The 20,312-nt window shown below is 43.0% G+C and overlaps 1 protein-coding gene across 2 annotated transcripts; it reads right to left on the bottom strand.

Annotated features, from left to right (window-relative positions):
- Window positions 1-395: 395 nt before the first annotated feature.
- KLF18 (KLF transcription factor 18) lies at window positions 396-12,998 on the bottom strand. Of its 2 annotated transcripts, XM_063788927.1 has the most exons (4): window positions 12,856-12,998; window positions 9,330-9,500; window positions 6,680-6,801; window positions 396-4,001 (listed from the first exon to the last, which is right to left on the bottom strand). In XM_063788927.1, exon 4 carries the CDS (start codon window positions 3,951-3,953, stop codon window positions 1,857-1,859), a length of 2,097 nt encoding a protein of 698 aa, XP_063644997.1. In that variant the 5' UTR covers window positions 3,954-4,001; window positions 6,680-6,801; window positions 9,330-9,500; window positions 12,856-12,998; the 3' UTR covers window positions 396-1,856. The 2 variants fall into 2 exon arrangements, with proteins under 2 accessions (XP_063644997.1, XP_024210988.2); XM_024355220.3 differs by lacking the exons at window positions 6,680-6,801; window positions 9,330-9,500; window positions 12,856-12,998 and having other exon boundaries at window positions 973-1,223; window positions 1,865-3,953.
- Between the last annotated feature and the right edge of the window lie 7,314 nt (window positions 12,999-20,312).

The raw sequence follows: 20,312 nt of genomic DNA, 5'->3' as shown, positions 1-20,312 counted from the left end.
TCTTGGCTAAGGCTATCTCTCCCATCTGCTCTGTAGCAGTCAGTAAATAAGGCTTGATCATTCCTTTCCATCTGGCTCATTGTTCCGATTGGCCATATCAACACCTGATTGCATGACACTGGGTGATGAGCTCTTACAGGTGCTCATTTTTTCTACTTATAACTTAAACAGTTTATTCAATACATTTCATACATAATATTACACAATATCTTTTTTTTTTTTTTTTTTTTTGAGACAGGGTCTCGCTATGTCGCCCAGACTGGAGTTAAGTGGTGTGAATATAGCTCACTGCAACTCCAACTACTGAGCTCAAGTGATCCTCCCAGCTCAGCCTCCCAAGTAGCTGGGACTACAGGCATGCACCACCACACCCGGCTAATTTTTGTATTTTTTTTGTAGAGACAGAGTTTCGCCACGTTGCCCAGGCTAGTCTGGAACTCCCAGGCTCAAGCAATCTGCCCACCTTGGCCTCCCAAAGTGCTAGGATTACAGGTGTGAGCCACCACACCTGCCTGAGGTTGAACCTTTGAATAGGCTAAGTACTCTTCTAAGCAAAGTCCATTTAACCTGAGACCACTTTACACTGGACGTGACTGAGCGTCCCCTCCTTTTTACCTCATAGGAATGAGGCTCCAAAGAAACATGGACTCAGCTACAGACAAAAAAAAGTTTCATTCTTTACCCTCTGAGCTATACACATATCAATCTCAATCACCTACATAGATACGTTTTTAAAAGTACACATACAGGTAAATACAGAGTAAGATCTAGAAGGATTCACAGCATGCTGATAAAAGCCATTACCCTGAGAGAGGGGAATGAATGAAGAGCGCTTCTGGTTTCAAGTTGAAAGTCATCCAGTTTTTACATGAAAACGCATACCTACTTTTTTTGTATATTTTAGAAAACTTATGAATAATATTAAGCACCTACTAGCTACTGGCATAGGGAAATAGGGGAGCTTGTTCAAGGGAAACAAACTCAATAGGGAGAATCTTTTAGCTGTACACATTTCCACATGGGCTGAAGGGTTCATAATCCTGGGCGAATGTTGTGGACCTTTGCATGCTGCTTTAGGTGATCAGATCTTGCAAAACTCTTGCTGCATATTGAACACAGGTAGGGCCTTTCCCCAGTGTGCCTTTTCTTGTGTCTGTTGAGCTCATCTGAGCGGGCAAATTTCCACGTACATCCCTCTACATTGCATACATAGGGCTTCTCCCCTGGACCAGACAGAGAGAGAGAGACCTGTCATACATCAGGGTGAGGTAGGGCAGGGACATTGAAAGTGAACAAGAAAAAGTTTTTGAACAAGTTGGAGTGGGAGAGGGAGAGCCAGAGGAGACGGGAGTGGGGGAGGTGAGTGAAGGAGGAGGGGAATGAGGGCTGCAAAAGCTGGAGAGACAAGAGGAAAACTGTGAAGAAGGGAAGAAGAGGAAAGGAAGAAGAAAAAAAACAAACAGGAGGAGAGACAGTTATTGGCAGGCAAGTTAGTGGGGGGAATAAGGAGGATGAGGGAAGTGGGGCCTGGGGGCCCTGTCACTATGAAGTGACGGTCCCAGTAGAAATAGCGTCAAGAACATCTACCTGCAAGAGGCCAAAGAAATCCCTCCACTTATTCCCATCAAACCAGCAGTCAACACCACTAAAGGCTATAGCCAGCCTGGCTCTGGTCCAGGACTAGAGCCTGTCCCTAGGACTGCTTTATCTACCCTTCTGAAGGTGCCAACCTTTTCTATTATAGAATCTTTTTGAATCCCTGGCTTAAAGGAAGTGGCAGCAATCTCAAATGCTTCCAAGGCTTTGTAAAGGCACAAATCTGTAGCCACTTGCCCCTCACCCCTGTTTCTGGGTCCTCACTCACCGGTGTGCTTTCGCATGTGGGTTCGGAGGTGGCAAGCCTTTGAATAAGACATCTTGCAGTCCTCGTAAGTGCAGACATAGGGCCTTGAAACCTCAGGATTCTTCCAGAACTGGCAGCTCTGTGTCTTCTGTTTTGGGAGTTGTCCTTGAATCAAATGGGAACTTGAAAAGCATAGGAATCCTGGGTATGGCAATGATGAGAACTGATGGGACATCATATATCCCCCATAAAGGCTGTGGTCATCAGTGAGCGTTGTCATATTGCCCACCTGAAGAGTCAGCATCTGGTCCCCATAGAGGGTCCGGTTGCCACTATATGTTGCCATCTGGCCTCCATAGAGGGCCTGGTTATCAGTGGAGGTCATATTCTGCCCCCCGTAGAGGTTCTGGTTACCATTGGAGGTCATCATATTCTGCCCCCAGTAGAGGGCCTGGTTACCAGTGGAGGTCATCACCTGCTCCTCACAGAGGGTCTGGTCACTAGTGGAGGTCGTCATCTGCCCCCCGTAGAGGGCCTGGTTACTAGCAGAGGTTGTCATCTGCCCCCCGTAGAGGGCCTGGTTACCAGTGGAGGTCGTCACCTGCTCCCCACAGAGGGTCTGGTTACTAGTGGAGGTCGTCATCTGCTCCCCACAGAGGGTCTGGTTACTAGTGGAGGTCGTCATCTGCTCTCCACAGAGGGTCTGGTTACTAGTGGAGGTCGTCATCTGCCCCCCATAGAGGGCCTGGTTACCGGTGGAGGTTGTCATCTGCTCTCCACAGAGGTTCTGGTTACCAGTGGAGGTCATCATCTGCCCCCCATAGAGGTTCTGGTTACCAGTGGAGGTCGTCATCTGCCCCCCATAGAGGTTCTGGTTACCAGTGGAGGTCATCATCTGCCCCCCATAGAGGTTCTGGTTACCAGTGGAGGTCATCATCTGCCCCCCATAGAGGTTCTGGTTACCAGTGGAGGTCATCATCTGCCCCCCATAGAGGGTCTGGTTACCAGTGGAGGTCATCATCTGCCCCCCATAGAGGGTCTGGTTACCAGTGGAGGTCGTCATCTGTCTCCCACAGAGGGTCTGGTTACTAGTGGAGGTCATCATCTGCTCCCTGTAGAGGGCTTGGTTACCAGTGGAGGTCATCAACTGCTCCCCACAGAGGGTCTGGTTACTAGTGGAGGTCGTCATCTGCTCTCCACAGAGGGTCTGGTTACTAGTGGAGGTCGTCATCTGCCCCCCGTAGAGGGCCTGGTTACCAGTGGAGGTCGTCATCTGCCCCCCATAGAGGGCCTGGTTACCAGTGGAAGTTGTCATCTGCTCTCCACAGAGGGTCTGGTTACCAGTGGAAGTCATCATCTGTCTCCCGTGGAGGACCTGGTTACCACTGGAGGTCGTCATCTGCTCCCCACAGAGGGTCTGGTTATCAATGGAAGTCATCATTTGCCCTCCATAGAGGTCTAGACTGGTTGTCATTTGGCCCCCAGAGAGGGTCTCATCGCTACTGGAAGTCACTGTATGACCATCAGTGAGGGTCTGGTCACTACTGAAGGTCACCTGGTCCCCACAGAGAGTCTGGTTATCACTGAGGGTCTTCATCTGATCTCCATGCAGGGCTGGTATCTGACTCTCATTGAGGGTCTGGTCACTGCTTGGGGTGTTCAGCTGGCTACTTTCATTGGAGATTGTCATGTTGCTTGCAGTGATGGTTGTCTTCTGGCAATCAGTGGGTGATGACTTTGGGGTGTCAGTAACATCTGTCATCTGGGAGCCTGCTGTGTGTTTTATCTGATCAAAGGAAGTCACTTTCTGGCCCATGGAATAAGTCTCACTTAGGTCTTCAAGGGCTTTAACAGGGTGCATTGTTAAGTCCTGGGTGAGAACTGTCCCAGGGATGTTAGTGCATGCAGAAGTCATCATTGTGGACCCCAAGGGAGGCATCGTCTTGCTCTGGGTTGACTCATGTTGGCTCTCCTCAGCATGGGCAGTCAGAGGCATACAGTTCTGTGGTTCTGGTGCATCTGGGGTTTCTGCCTGTTCTGTATGCCGCTCAGAGAGATGCTGGAAAAATTTATCAATTTCCTCAATTGCCTGGAGAAGACTGGAATCCATCTCTTTGATGTTGCCTGATGACTGAACTAGATCTTTAGTTATGGGATCCTGCGAAAAAATTAATAGGTCAGGGGTTCATCCCAGCTCAAATTCCAATCCCCACATACCCTCCTTCTCCATCCCTGTTGACCCTATCCTAATCCAGCCCACCGTCATCTCTTGCCTAGAAGCCTGTAGTTGCCTTTCAACTGACTCTGGAGTTAACTTCATCCAGTGTCCCCTCCACACACAGAGTAACATTTTAAAAGTGCAAACATTTCTCAAGTGCAAACTTTTACTAAGCTACTCCTATCTACCAATGGAGATGAGAGTCTAGATGGATGTTGTGAATCTCCTATCATCCTCTGAAGAGATCTCTCCCCAGAGGCTTTTCCAAAGTCTCCTCTCCAGACATCTTACTGCAGATTCAGCTGATTAAATTTTCAAATAAATTATCTCATTTCATTTCCACCATGACCCCAGAAAATAAGGGTCATAATTAATCCCATTTTAAGGAAAATAGAAGTCCAGGGAGGTAAATTGACTTGGCCCAGGTGGAAGACTCTTAATTTGTACTGGACCTATCTGGCTGTAGGTCCTTACAGTCCCCTAGATAAATGGGATATTTCTCCCAGAGATCTCACTGGGGGCACCCACTGATTCTAGCCTCCTGAGAACCATCCTGGAAACCACCAGCTTCTAGGAACCATTCTACTATGGACTGAATGTTTGTGTTTCTCCAAATTTCGTATGCTAAAACTGAATTTCCAGTGTGATTGTATTAGAAGGTAGCGCCTTTGGGAGATGATTAGGTCATGGAGACAGAACATTCAAGAATGAGATGAGTGTTCTTCTAAGGGGCTGAGGGTCAGAGTTCTTTACTTCTACCAAGTGAGGACACAGCTAAAAGGTGCCATCTATGAATCAGAAAGTATGCCCTTACCAGACACCGAATCTACCAGCTCCTGGACAGAACAGACTAAGATACATTCCAAGAAGCAGTTTCTTTGGAGACAGAGGCCTAACTGTGCATATGGATAAGGTTTATATTTCTGTTCAAAGTGGCCATCCATATGCTTCTAGGCTTCCTATGTCTCTGGTATCAAGTGTATGTATGTATGTACTTATTTATTTATTTATTTATTATTTTCTCTTTTTTCTCTGCCCCATATGATCTGCAAGAAAAGTGTCAAGTTTATAATGAGCTCCCCAAAGCCACCATCTGGGTAGCCTCACATCTTTTTCATCCCCTGTGCCTCTTCCCTGCTTTTGTCCTACTCTAGCCAGATCAGTCTACTCAGTTTTGCCATGTTCCTATCCAATCCATTGCTCAGTCTGCCTTATCCAGCCAAGTTATCTTATCTAATACGTTCTCCTTTCCTATCTCTGCCATCAAAGTCTGGTCCCTCCTGCCTTGTCCTGACTCTCAGAATAGAGAAATACCATAATTCCCCCAGGCTGTATTCAAAATGTGTGACGGGACTGCCATTGAATATGGTAGACTGAGGAGACCCTGAAGTCCTTCCCTTCTATACCAAATCATAGACATGATAGATGGCTTTAAATATATATAAATATATATATATAACATATGTACATATATTACATATATTTAAAGAAAAATTTAAAAACCCAAAGAATATACATATGTAACATATATCTATTTATGATTGGAAATAAGTGGAATTTCCCAAGAACTAGAAGGAGGTACCCTTAAAAGAAGGGAGATAATTGAAGCCACAGTGGAAGCAGAAGCCACTTTCACTTGGAGGTCTGGGCTGATGCCACTTCTTGTGGTGACACCCTACCAAGAGGAGCTCTCAAAACCTAGGAATTCTTTTTATTTTTATTTTCAGAGATGGATTCTCTCCAAGTTACCCTGGCTGGATTTGAACTACTGGGCTCAAGCGATCTTCCTGTCTCAGACTCCCTAGTATGTGGGAGTACAGGTGCTTGCCACCACATCCACCTCTAAATCCATAATAGAAATCCATAATACAAGTAAAACTGGAAGGCCGGGCATGGTGACTCACACCTGTAATCCCAGCACTTTAGGAGGCCAAGGTGGGTGGATCATGAGGCCAGGAGTTCAAGACCAGCCTGGCCAAGATGGTGAAACCCTGTCCCTACTAAAAATACAAAAATTAGCTGGGCTTGGGGGTGAGCACCTGTAATCCCAGCTACTCGGGAGGCTGAGGCAGGAGAATCGCTTGAACCTGGGAGGTGGACTCCGGCCTGGGCGACAGAGTGAGATGCCATCTCAAAAAAAAAAAAAAAAAAAAAAAAAGAAGTAAAACTGGAAAATTCACAAATTTGTGGAAATGAAAGAATATACTCTTAAGCAAACAATGGATCAAAGAAGAAATCACAAGGGAAGTTATAATGAACACAAAAACACAATAGACCAAAATTTATGGGATGTAGCAAAAGCAATGCTAGAATAGAAATTTACAGCTATAAACACTTACATTTAAAAAAAACAAGAAATATCTCAAATCAGTAACCTAACTTTACAATTTAGGGAACTAGAAAAAGAAGAACTAAACTTAAAGTTTGCAGAAGGAAGAAAATGATAAAGATTAGAACAGGCCAGGCACAGTGGGTCAGGCCTGTCATCCCAGCATGCTGGAAGGCCAAGGTGGGAAGATCCCTTCACCCAGGAGTTCTAGACTAACCTGGGCAATATAGTGAGATCCAGCTCCTACAAATTTTTTTTTTTTTAATTAGCTGAGTTTGGTGGCACATACCTGTAGTCCCAGCTACTTGGGATGATGAGGCAGGAGGATCACGTGAGCCCAGGAGTCAGAGGCTACAGTGAGCTGTTATTGTGCCACTGCACTCCGGCCTGGGTGACAAAGCAAGACCCCACCTGTAAAAAAACAAAACAAAAAAGAATAGAGCAGAGATAAATGAAATGGAAATTTTTAAAAATACAGAAAAATTAATGAAACAAAAAATCGATCTTTGAAAAGATCAGCAAAATTGACAAACCTTTAAGCTAGATGGACTAAGAAAAAGAGACTCAAATTACTAAAATCAGAAAGAAAAGTGGGGACATTACTACTACTTCTACAGCAATAGAAAGGATTTTAAGACAGGACTACGGACAGTTTGTACACCAACAAATTGGATAACCTAGATAAAATGAAGAAATTCATAGAAACACAAAACCTATCAAGACTGAATCAGGAAGAAAGAAAATCTGAAGAGACCTATAACTAATGAGACTGAATCAGTAATCATTATCTCCTAATGAAAAAAAAGCTGTGGACCTGATAGTTTCACTGGTCAATTCTACCAAATTTTAAAGGACTAATATCAATCCTTCAAACTTCTACAAAATATTGAAGAGGAGAGAATACCTCCTAACTTACTCTACGAGCCCAGCACATACCCAATGTCAAAGCCAGATGTGATGCTACAAGAAAAGAAAACTACGGACTCATATCCCTTAAGAACATTGATGCAAAAATCCCAAAAAAGTACTAGTAAACCCAATTCATCAGCATATTACAAGGATTATACAACAAGACCAAATGGGATTTACTCCCAGAATGCAAGGATGGTTCAACATATGAAAATCTATTTTCAATATATTTATTGAAGAAAATATAGCTATAAGTGGACCTATGCAGTTCAAACCTGTGTTGTTCAAGGGTTAAATGTATATACAAACAATGGAATATATAACTGAATATCCAGCCTTAAAATGGAAGGATAGTCTGACACATGCTACAACATGGATGAACTTTGAGGACATTATGCTAAGTGAAATAATCCAGCCACAAAAAAGTGACTCACATAAAAAAATCATGTGATTCCACTTATATGAAGTACCTAAGAGTAATCAAAATCAGAGACAGACAGATGGTTGGGGGGAAAAGGGGGAGGGGGAATGAGGAGTTAACTGTTTAACTGGTACAGTTTCACTTTTATAAGATGAAAGAGTTCTGGAGATGGATGGTGGTGATGGTTGCACAATACTATGACTGTATCTAAATATCACCACTGATCTGTAAACTTAAAAATGACTAAGATGGTAATTTTATATTACATATATTTGAAGATCATACAAATAACTGAGAAAAATTCAAAAAAAAAATTCCAAACAGGAAATCTTTGAAATGATGTCCTCTGAGATTAAAATCAATCTCTAGCTATCACAGCACCTCTAGCTCTAGGTACTCAGAGGCTGTGGGATGAGGTTCCCTTGAGCCCAGCAGTTTGAAGCCAGCTTGGGCAACATAGCAAGAACCCCCTCCTCTCTAAAAAATAAATACATAAAATTAAACTTTAAAAATCAATCTCTAATAGTATCTTACTCTTACACTTAGTTTCCCACCATTCCTACTCATGTAAAAGCTTAACTCCTGTTTACCCCCTCTCCCCACCACTGGACTAGAAGCTCCTCTGAGCAGACAGAACTCTATTTCGTTCTGAGCAAGGCCTGATGGATCCCACTGGGAACCTTAGAAAACAGGAACCCAGTGAAGGACTGATTCCCACTCCACCTGCTCTAGGTCTGCTTCTGGTCCCTAAAGTTTCTGGCCCTTGGAAAAACAGATGGATTTCAACCCCAGTTTAAGGAATTATTAAAACGATAGTCCCGGCGGGGTGCAATGGCTCAGGTCTGTAATCCTAGCACTTTGGGAGGCCAAGGCAGGCAGATCACTTGAGGTCAGGAGTTTGAGACCAGCCTGGCCAAAATAGTGAAACTCTGCCTCTACTAAAATTACAAAAAAGAAAAAAAAATAGTCAGGAATGGTAGTGCACATCTGTAGTCCCAGCTACTTGGGAGGCTGAGGCATGAGAATTGCTTGAACCTGGGAGGCGGAGGTTGCAGTGTGTGGAGATCGTGCCAATGCACTCCAGCCTGGGCGACAGAGCAAGACTCTGTCAAAAAAAAAAAAAAAAAAAAAAAAAAAAAAAAAAAATCCAAACCAAACCAAAACAAACAATAAACCCTGATAGTTCCATCCATGGGCTATGCCTCCTTCTCTTGATCTCCAACAATTCAACCCAACCCACCCAGGCCCCTCTGACTCATGGGCCTAGTGTTCCTTGTATACTTCCATGAGACTTCGACCAGACCACGATCTCGTCCTGGGCTCCTGCCAACGTGATAGAAAGACCTTCGGGTGCCATTGAGAGACCCCCAGGATCACAACCACAGCCTTCTCTGCAGGCCCCCCGTCTGTCTGATGAAAGGCATGCCCTGCGGAGGGCAGGCTCGTGGAAGTAAAAATGGCCCTCAATAAATGAACCGTTTCAGACACTTCTCTGTCCTCCCCTATTAGCGGGCTCCCTTGCTAGGATTCTGGACGCCTACATCTTTGAATTTCTGACCTACCACTCCATGACACCGACCTTCGCCCTTTCGTTTGGAGATAGACTTACCAGAAATTGATCCATATGGCAGGCCGGGCACTTTGCTACTTGCAGACGGAGAGGAACACACTCTGAAACTTCTGGGCGCCTTCTGGGGCCTGGGCTTTTATACAGCCTGGCCCGGATGCACCCAGGTCACTGCTTTGCGTCTTTGGTCGGCCACACCCCTCGGGGCGGAGCCTATATAGGCAGAGTGATTGAGTTACTTACCAGAGGCCTCTGGACATTAATGCAATCACTTCCCCTGTTCTCATTGTGCAGGGAAGCAATTGGCATTAATTAGCGAATTTTACCCTCACCAGTATTAGGAGGTGGATTTTATCATTGTTATCATGTAAAGCGAAAACTGAGACTCAGAGATATTAAGTATTTGCAGGTCACAGAATCAAACACTGATAGTAGATTTGAACTCAAACGGTTTTGCTCTTATGATCTGAGTCCTTAAACACACTAGAGGCATCAGATTCAGTCAGCTGTTCACTTATGCAGACTCCACCTCTTTGGCAGCTGTAAACTTCATCAAATTACTTCTACTGTGAAATCCTGATAATTCCATCAGTTTACCCTGGAAACTTAATGGCTTTTTTTTCCTGTGGTTTTGACTTATTTACTTATTTATTATTTATTTATTTATTTTATCTTGCATAATTATCTTGATAATTCCATCAGGTTACCCTAGAAATGATCATGGTACTTTTTTCTCTTTCTTTCTTCCTTCTTTCCTTTTTTCCTTCCTTCCTTCCTTCCTCTTTCTTTCTTTTTCTTTCTCTCTTTCTTTTTGGCTGTGGTTTTTACTTACTATTTTTAATTTTTTTGCCATCTATTTATTTCTGAGACAGCGTCTTACTCTGTTCCTCAAGCTGGAGTGTAGTGGTGCAATCATGGCTCACTGTGGCTAATTTTTAAATTCTTTGTAGAGACGGAGTCTCATCATGTTGCCCAGGCTGCTTTCAAACTCCTGGACTCGAGCGGTCCTCCCACCTCAGCCTCCTAAAGTGCAAAGATTACAGGCATGAGCCACCATGCCCGGCCTTCATTTTGAATGTAAAAAAAAAAAACAGATAATTTCATTTTACATACATAGCACGTTCATCCACTCATTGTTGATAAAATTTTAGAAATATTTGCTATACAAATTTAGTATTTGATTGGGAATGAATTTTCGTTTTGTTTTGTTTTGTTTTGTTTTGAGATGGAGTCTCGCTCTGTCGCCCAGGCTGGAGTGCAGTGGTACCATCTCAGCTCACTGCAACCTCAGCTTCCCAGGCTTAAGTGATTCTCCTGCCTCAGCCTGCCGGGTAGGTGGGATTACAGGCTTATGCTGCCACGCCCGGCTAACTTTTTATATTTTAGTAGAGACAGGGTTTCATTGTGTTGCCCAAGCTGGTCTCGAACTCCTGAGCTCAGGCAATCCACCCACCTTGGCCTCTCAAAGTGCTGGAATTACATGTGTGAGCCACTGCGCCTGGCCGGGAATGAATATTACAGCATGATTTCTACAGATACAGAGTTCCCATCCTCACCCTCATTCCTACCAATTCTGAGAAATTTTAAAAACATGGAAAAGTATAAAAAATAAGACTAGAGATCCATATACCACAGTACAGAATTAATCAGTATCTTCCTCTTTTTACTTGTAGTCTTTTTTTTTTTTGACACGGAGTCTCGCTCTGTCGCCCAGGCTGGAGTGCAGTGGTGTGATCTCGGCTCACTACTTGCAGTCTTTTTAAAGAAAAGATGTTTAGATACAAAGCTGAAGTCTCACACTCACTCTCTTCCCTTCTTCGCTCTTTACAGGTGACCACTAGCAAGTATTGGGCTATATTCTTCCAAACCATTTCAGAAACATTTACGTACATACATGTATAGTATGTGTATAGTACTGAATTTTGTGAGGGAAATTTTAATTCAAATTTACAAAAAGTGGCTGGACATGGTGGCTCATGCCTATAACCTCACCCTTTGAGAGGCTGAGGTGGGAGAATTGCTTGAGTCCAGGAGTTCCAGACCAGCCTGGGTAATGTAGCAAGATCCCGTCTCTATTTAAAAATAAATTAAAAATTAGATCGAGTGCAGTGGCTCACGCCTGTAATCCCAGCCGTTTGGGAGGCCGAGGCGGGTGAATCACTTGAGGCCAGGAGTTGGAGACCAGCCTGGCCAACATGATGAAACACTGTCTGTACCAAAAAATACACAAAAAATTAGCTGGGCGTGGTGGCACGCACCTGTAGTCCCAGCTACTCAGGAGGCTGAGGTGGGAGAATCGCTTGAACCTGGGAGGTGGAGGTTGCAGTGAGCCGAGATCACGCCACAGCACTCCAGCCTGGGCGACAAAGTGAAATCCTGTCTCAAAAATAATTAATTAATTAAACAAATAAATAACACAAAACAGCAACACATTTACAGAAAGTCATTGTACTATACGCATCATTCTGCAACTTGATATTGCCCCCCTCAACATGATTCTGAGATCTTCCTGTTAATACACGCGGATCTCAGGTGTTGCCCTTACAGACATATATTATTCCATCATAAGGATTTCTCCTTTTCGATGTTTCCAATTTTTGGCTACTACAAATCAAACCATAGTAAATATCCTAGTACATATTTCCTGAGCATACACATTCAAAAGTAGAATTGCTAAGTATTTCTGAAGTTGTTACAAGGAATGTTTCCCTACTCCCAAAGTCATACAATTTTAATACATAGCTTTTTCAATGCCTGCTTTTCATCTCTGTGGATTTTACTTTTGTGTATGGTTCATGGTCTATTTTTCCCTACTTGGAGAACAGATTACCTCCCAACCATTTTTAAAAATCGTCCCATATTTCCCCCCATCCTGATTCACTTCTATCATATTCCAAATTCAAATAATGCATAGGTCTCTTTCTGAAATCTGTTCTGCTCTGTTCAGTCAACACCACAAGAGTCTTATGTATTTATAGATGATCATATCTAATTTTGTGTCTTCCTTTCCAATGCTTACAACTTACTGCACTGGTGAAGATCTCCAGATCAATGCTGACAGCAATGCTAACAGGCATCTGTTTTCTGTTCCCAATTTTAGTGGAAATGTGTCTAAAGTTTCAGCATTGCCTTTGCTGTGGGTTTCTTTGTTGGACCCAGGCTTTTTTTGTTTTGTTTTATTTTGTTTTGGAGATGGAGTCTCTGTCGCCCAGGCTAGAGTGCAGTGGTGCCATCTTGGCTCACTGCAACCTCTGTCTCACGGGTTCAAGTGATTCTCCTGCCTCAGCCTCCCAAGCAGCTGGGATTACAGGCACCCGCTACCACACCCAGCTAATTTTTGTATTTTTGGTAGAGACAGGCCTCGCCATTTTGGCCAGGCTGATCTTGTACTCCTGACCTCAGGTGATCTGCCTGCCTCAGCCTCCCAAAGTGCTGGGATTATAGGCATGAGTCACTGCACCTGGCCAGACTCAGGCTTTTTATCATATGAATACCCTTCTCTTCAGAAGGACATTGAATTTTCTGATGTCCCACAAGTTACATACATAAAGTATCTGTTAAAATTTACCTTATTTGTGGTGCTTTGCTGCAAAATGATTATTTCTGATGCATTATGAGGTGTACATTCCTGATAAAAGCACTCCCATTTTCAAGGTTTTTATTAATTTTTTTGTAGAGGCGGAGTCTCCCTGTGTTACCCAGGCTTGTCTCAAACTCCTGGGCTCAAGTGATCCTCCTGCCTCAGCTTTTAACAGTGTTGGGATTACAGGCGTGAGCCATCATGTCCTGCTGGAGTTTTTAAACGAGTATGACTTTTCTGGAGTCTGATGTGGTGTGACTTCTGGCTGAAAGCTTCCCACATTCACCATATTGATAAAGCTTCCTACCTGTGTGTATTCTCACATACAGAGCAAGAGTTGAGAATTGGGAGAAAGCTTCCCCACAGCCATGGAAACCATAGGGCTGCTCACCTGCGGGGCTGCTCACACACACAGTAAGCGATGAACTGAGACAAGGCTTTTCCACAGTGAGTTCATAGGGTTGATCATCTGAAATCTCACATCTACAATAAGTGGTATTTGCTGACAGAAGATGTTTCCACATTCCTTACACTCATAGGATTTCTCTCCAGTATGGTTTCTTATGAGGTACTTCTTCTTCTGGTCAATAGCTGTTCCACATTCACTACATTTAAAGGGTTTCTCTCCAATATGAAATTTCTCTTGCTCAGTAAGGTTTGATTTTCCACTAAAGGTTTTTCCACACTCCTTATACACAAAAGGTTTCTCTTCTGTGTGCGTTCTCTGGTACTGGATGAAGTTTGACTTCTGAATGAGAACTTTCCCACAGTCTTTACTCTCAAAAGGTCTCTCTTCAGTGCGAATTTTCTGACTGGTAGGGAGACTTTCCTTCTGGCAAAAGGATTTTCCACATTTGTTATATTCACAAAGCTTCTCTGCGGTTATGAGCGTTCAGATGGTTAATGATATACTGCTTTTAGTAAAGGCTTTTCCACATTCATTACATTCAAAGGGTTTCTCTCTAGTGTGAAAATGCTCATGCTCGGTGAAACTGACACGTGGCTGAAGACTTTCTCACATACCATGCAGGCAGAGGGGCTTTCCCCACATAAACCCTCTGCTGACTGAGAGGGATATCTAAACAAAAGCTTTCCCGCATTCACGAGGTTTCTCTCCAGTGTACATTTTTTTTTTTTTTTTTTGAGCAAGGATTTACTTTTGGCTGAAGATATTTCCACATTTCTTACATTTATAAGGTTTATCTGTGTAAGACCTTTCAAATGCAGAGTAAGGAATAAGGTGTGAGAGAAAATGTTCTCATATGTAGTACATTCAAAGCTTCCTCTGCAGTATAAATTGAATATTAATTCAATGACGTTTTTGCTGCTTTCACTGGCTTCTCTCCAGCATGAATTTTCTGCTGCTTTATGAGATTGGTAATCTAGCTAAAGGCTTTTCAGTATTCCTTAGAGGCACAGGGTTTCTCTTCAGTGTGACTTCTATGTTCCACGAGATGGCATGTGAGTAAGTTTCCCCACATTTGGTAACTTCATAGTTTCTCTTCAGTATGAATGCTCTGGTCTCAGATAGGGTACAAACTTTTTTACCCCATCAGAGGTAAAATGCCTTTTTAAACTGAAGACATTTTCACAATGATGTATGCTTAAAGGAGGTTAATATCATAAGGAGTAAACTGGCGGAGGGGTTCCAAATTAATTAAATGAATGATTCTTTCCTACACAACATCCCTCGTGATTAAGTCCAAACTGTGTTTCAAACTCAAAACTTCAAAAGTATATTTCCTTAAAAGAAATAAGGTCTGAGATCAGAGGAGGGAGCTTTCCAATTTTCTTTTTTTTGTTTTTATTTTTTTTGAGACAGGGTCTTGCTCTGTGGCGGAGTGCAGCGGCTTGATCTTGGCTCACTGCAGCCTGGACCTCAGGGGCTCAAGCAATCGTCTCACTTCAGTCCCCAGAGTAGCTGGGGCTACTGACACACTCCACCACATCTGGCTAATTTTTAAATTTTTTTGTAGAGCTGGAGGTCTCACTATGTTGCCAAGGCTAGTTTTGACCTCCTGGGCTTATGCGCTCCTCTTGTTTCCGCCTTCTAAAGTGTTGGGATTACAGGCATGAGCCACCATGCCCAGCCTGCCTCCTAAGTCTTGTTGCCTCTCCATCTGCTAATCATGTTTTCAGGCTTCTGGATAGATTTCTTTTTGACTTCTTGCTCCACCATCCACTTTGTCTTCTTGCTTCAATAGGGGATCATATAACCTACTATTGGGGAAATGACACAGCACTCCAATGTTAATGCTAGGGCTGAAGTACCATCCTAGAGCTCAAGATGAGCCCTGGGGCCACCCTGCCTTCTCCAGGATGAAGATGACACAGTTTCCAAGTTTGCACAAGGAAGCAGCCCTATTGGGCAATTCCACTAGTAGCAATAGATTTTAGAGATACTCCTACTTTTTTTAAAAAATTAATTAATTTATTTATTTTTTGATTCTTTTTTAAAATTATACTTTAAGAATTTCTAGGGTGCATGTGCACAACGTGCAGGTTTGTTACATATGCATACATGTATACATGTGCCATGTTGTATACATATGGCATATGTATACATGTGCCGTGTTGGTGTGCTGCACCCATTAATTCGTCATTTACATTGGGTATATCTCCTAATGCTATCCCTCCCCACTCCCCACCCCACCACAGGCTTCAGTGTGTGATGTTCCCCATCCTGTGTCCAAGTGTTCTCATTGTTCAATTCCCACCTATGAGTGGAGATACTCCTACTTTTACACCACATGGACCCAGGGGCCATACTGACCCTGCCAATAAAGATCAAAGTGTCTACCCATAATGGCATTTTTTTAAAAGCCAGCCAAATTTCGCAGTGGGGGGTTGTATACCAACTTTAGCAACACTAATGTTGATAAGTTCTGATAACCCACTATCATTGGGCCAGCCATGATAATGGTATTTTTTGATGTCCATTTCCTCCCTGCCCCCAGGTCCAGAGACTATTTTACCCTAGCAGGACCCGACACACACTTGGAGTCACGCAAGTGACTTCTGACGTCATTCCGACTCCACTCTAAGTCTCTGTTGGGTCCTCATCACTTCTGGCTCATCCATCACCAACAAGCCCTGGGCTTTACCAATTTTTAGAACAAACAGTCCCGCCCAAGGCCACCCCTCCTGGCCCAGGGTTCTATAAGAAAATTTTTCACCAACTTCCCCTGGAGAGTGAGGAGTTTAAAAAATGGTCCATGGTATGAGTCCATGATTTTACCACTGTGAGAAATAAACATGCAATATATCATTTTAACGGATCCAAGACTGGATTTTGTTTAAATAAAAAGGCTAAATTAATCACCTAAATTATTTAGAATTGCTTATGAGTCTTATAGTTTATTACTATTTACACTATTTTAAAGAATCCTAAATGTAAACATGGATATACAATTAAGTTGAATCCTAATTTAAATAACCAATGTTTTTATAAATTCTGTTCTTGTAAATCTGAGACAAAACTGAAACTTATCTGAATCAGTGCAGCTATTCCATCTGCACTAACTGGGGGACATTTTTATTTGTTTAGTTTTTAGAGACATGGTCTTGCTATGTCACCTAATATTGTTGGCCTCAAGCGATGTACCGGTCTCTGCCTCTCAAAGTAATGGGATTATAGGCCTGAGCCACTGGGCCCCGCCCACCTGAATAGTTTTAAGGGGTCATATTTCACTGTCAGATTCTTAAGATTAACAGTGATTGCATCATTCTTTAATGATAATTTGATTAGGTTATCCAAAATGAACTGACTTAAGGATCTTGGACTCATACAACATTGAAATAATTAGTAATCACTGTTTACCTGGAAGCCTTCAAAGAAATTAAAATTCGGGGAAGAGAAGTAAATGAAATTCATAATAGCCATAGACTATTCAAATGAATTTTAATCTGAATATATATTTTAATAATTTGAGCTTTATTCATAAATAAGACTCCATAAAGTTAAAAGCAGGACCAGTTCCTGTTTTAAAAAGGGAATATATAAATGCAACATGCCATTTTATTTATAATTGCAAATTAGGTTATTTTAGATGGATGAGAATTAAGATATCATTAAATCCCATTCCTGCCTCTCAGATCCCACAAAATAATAGAGCACCAAGTCCTCAGATCTAAGCCATCATAGCAGATTCCAAATGGCCTCCGAATATTGGCGGGAACAGCCCAGTTTCTTCTCTTGCAATAAAGGTGCTTCATTTGGTAAACAAGGGAACACGGCATTCAGATTCCTACACGATTATGTCATAGAAGTAACTTCCATGTCTTCATTCGCAGTGTGTATTCTCACCTTTATTTCCCATTCAGTAACACTGCCAGTTTCATCATCTTTCCTTTCAACTTTATTTACGAGACGATGCTGATTGCAGACAGCATATAACAGAGGCATTTCAAATCAGACAGTAGAGTTACTTGAGATATACTCGATTTTAGTTTTAAGCTGAATAACTTCCTGGAGAGTTTTAGTTACAATACCACAGTAATGATGATGGTAGAAAATTTTACAATAAACATTTGGCAAAATGTTAGGTTACAAGGCAGTCATCACCTAAAAACACTTCATCAGGTGGCATACATGAATTGTGAAATATCGTGGATTTAAGCCTGGCATAGAACCAAAACTGGGTGCGTTGGACTTGAACAGCTGCTCAATCCCCAGCACAGGTCCATATCAAGGAGTGAACCAGAAAGAGCCCTTTTAACCCCAGGAAAGTCTTCATTTGCCGAGATTGGAAACTGAATCTTACTCAGAAAACAGTTATGGGCCGTACAGTGACTCACGTCTGTAATCCCAGCATTTTGGGAGGCAGACACAGATGGATCATTTAAGGTCAGGAGTTCGAGACCAGCCTGGCCAACATGGTGAAACCCTGTCTCTACTAAAAATACAAAAATTAGCTGGGCGTGGTGGCACATGCCTGTAATCCCTGCTACTCCAGAGGCTGAGGCAGGAGAATCGCTTGAACCCAGGAGTCGGAGGTTGCAGTGAGCCCAGATTGCACCACTGCATTCCAGCCCGGGCAACAGAGCAAGACTCTATCTCAAAAAAAAAAAAAAGAAAAGAGAAAGAAAAAAAAAGAAAACAGTTATGTATTTTTGACTATGTATTTGTTCTTTATGATGTTCAAATTAAGATAATAAAGCCAAGTCTTAAAATCATTGCTCCAAAATAGCACCTTTGGGCTGGGGGCGGTGGTTCACACCTGTAATCCCAGCACTTTGGGAGGCCGAGACAAATAGATCATCTGAGGTCAGGAGTTCAAGACCAGCCTGGTCAACATGGTGAAACTCCGCCTCTACTAAAAATACAAAAAAATTAGCTGAGTGTGGTGGCACACTCCTGTAGTCCCAGCTACTTTGGAGGCTGAGACAGGAGAATCACTTGAACCTGATAGTGCCACTGCACTCCAGCTGGGGAAGACAGAGAGAGACTCCATCTCAAAAAACAAAACAAAACAAAACAAAACACGAAATAGCACCTTTGCATTAACTTTAGCGTTTGTAAGCACCACCTGGAGAATCTATTAAAATACAGATTTGTGGGCCCGGCCAGCTGGGCACAGTGGCTCACGCCTGTAATTCTAGCACTCTGGGAGGCCAAGGCGGGTGGATAACCTGAGGTCGGGAGTTTGAGACCAGCTTGGCCAACATAATGAAACTCCGTCTCTACTAAAAATACAAAAATTAGCCAGGCATGGTGGCTGCATGCCTGTAGTCCCAGCTACTTGGGAGGCTGAGGCAGGAGACTCACTTGAACCCAGGAGGTGGAGGTTGCAGTGAGCAAAGATCACGCCACATTCCAGCCTGGGCGACAAAGCAAGACTCCATCTCAAAAAAAAAAAAAAAAGCTTTCAACAAATAATCATTTAAGCATGTTGTTTGGTGTGACTATATAAATGTGTAGATGTACACACTTATCTACCAATGCATAATAAAATTATTGAATATAAGGAATGTATAAAAGAGATACTGGTAGCTCAGAGAAAAAGGAATTGGGCTCTGGGTATAGGATCTGTCTTCAAAATTCTGTACAAAAATATTCTTTATTTTTCATCTCTTAAGACAGGGATCTCACTCTGTCACCCAGGCTGGAGTGCAGTGGTGCAATCATAGCTCACTGCAGCCCGGAACTCCTGGGCTCTAGAGATCCTCCCACCTCAGCCCTCAGAGTAGCTGGGACTACAGGCATGCACCACCATGCCCGACTAATTTTTGTTTTTTTGGTTTTTTTTGGTAGAGATGAGGTTTTGCCATGTTGCCCAGGCTGGTCTCGAAGTCCTGGGCTCAAGCTCTCTGCTGGCCTTGGCCTCTCAAAGTGCTAGGATTACAGGTGTGAACCACTAACCCTGGCTCCGCTAATTTTTAAAATAATGTTTTTAGGTTGGGAATGATTGCTTGTGGGTGGAGTCAGTGGAGGGAAACTATGGTCAGGCACAGTGTGGCTGATCCCTGTAATCCCAGTGCTTTGGGAGGCTTCGGCAGAAGGATTGCTTGAGGCCAATCAAAGTTGGAGACCAGCCTGGACAACAGAGTGAGGTCCTGTCTTTAAATAATAATAGCTATATATATATATATATATATATATATTTTTTTTTTTTTTTTTTTAAACTGAGTCTCGCTCTGCAGCCAGGCTGGAGTGCAGTGGCACGATCTTGGCTCACTGCAACCTCGGCCTCCCAGGTTCAAGTAATTCTCCTGCCTCAGCCTCCCGAGTAGCTGGGACTACAGGCGCATGCCACCATGCCCAGCTAATTTTTGTATTTATAGTAGAGATGGGGTTTCACCATGTTGGCCAGGATGGTCTGAAACTCTTGACCTCATGATCCGCCTGCCTTGGCCTCCCAAAGTGCTGGGATTACAGGCGTGAACCACCGTGCCTGGCCTAATAGCAGTAAATTTAAAAAGCAAATTAAATCAATAGTAATTTTTTAAGGACATGGCCTCACTCTGTTGCCCAGTCTGATCTGGAGCGCCTGGAGATCTACAGCCTCAGCATCTTGAGTAGCTGAGATTACACGCATGAGCCACCACAGGCTTTTATCCCTTCTTCCTGTGCTGTCTCATGAAGCTACTCTCTAAGAGTGTTAACCTTTGGGTTGACTTGCATTACATTTTTGGATAGTCCAACTTGGGACATCTTTGAAACCATAAGGCATCTTCCATTTGAAGGAATATTTCTAATAATCCTCATGTAACTTTCTGTTGATATGTAATAAAAATATTCTCACTGATTAATAACATAGGCAAAAGTGTGGCTGTTGCTCATTGTCAAGTCACCTTTGGTCTTATCTCTGTGAACTGACCAGTTCTTTCTCACCACTTTTCCTGATACTGCCTCTCTCTATGATCATGGTTTCTCTTGCACCCAGGCTCTTTTTGCCTGTGTCTCTCCCAGATGGCCACTTAATAGCATCAAAGATTTGCTTCCT

Source organism: Pan troglodytes, chromosome 1 (assembly GCF_028858775.2).
Source record: "Pan troglodytes isolate AG18354 chromosome 1, NHGRI_mPanTro3-v2.0_pri, whole genome shotgun sequence".
NCBI classification, from domain to species: Eukaryota; Metazoa; Chordata; class Mammalia; order Primates; family Hominidae; genus Pan; species Pan troglodytes.
The sequence above is the reverse complement of the archived record's forward strand: the minus strand, read 5'-3'. Positions and strand labels throughout refer to the sequence as shown.

Bases quoted from the DNA above. Each gene is read 5' to 3' on its own strand.
- KLF18 (XM_024355220.3), bottom strand. From the start codon at position 3,953: ATGGATTCCAGTCTTCTCCAGGCAATTGAGGAAATTGATAAATTTTTC. The intron at 1,224-1,864 runs GTGAGTGAGGAC...TGTCTGGTCCAG, and splicing joins CCACATGCGAAAGCACACCG to GGGAGAAGCCCTATGTATGC.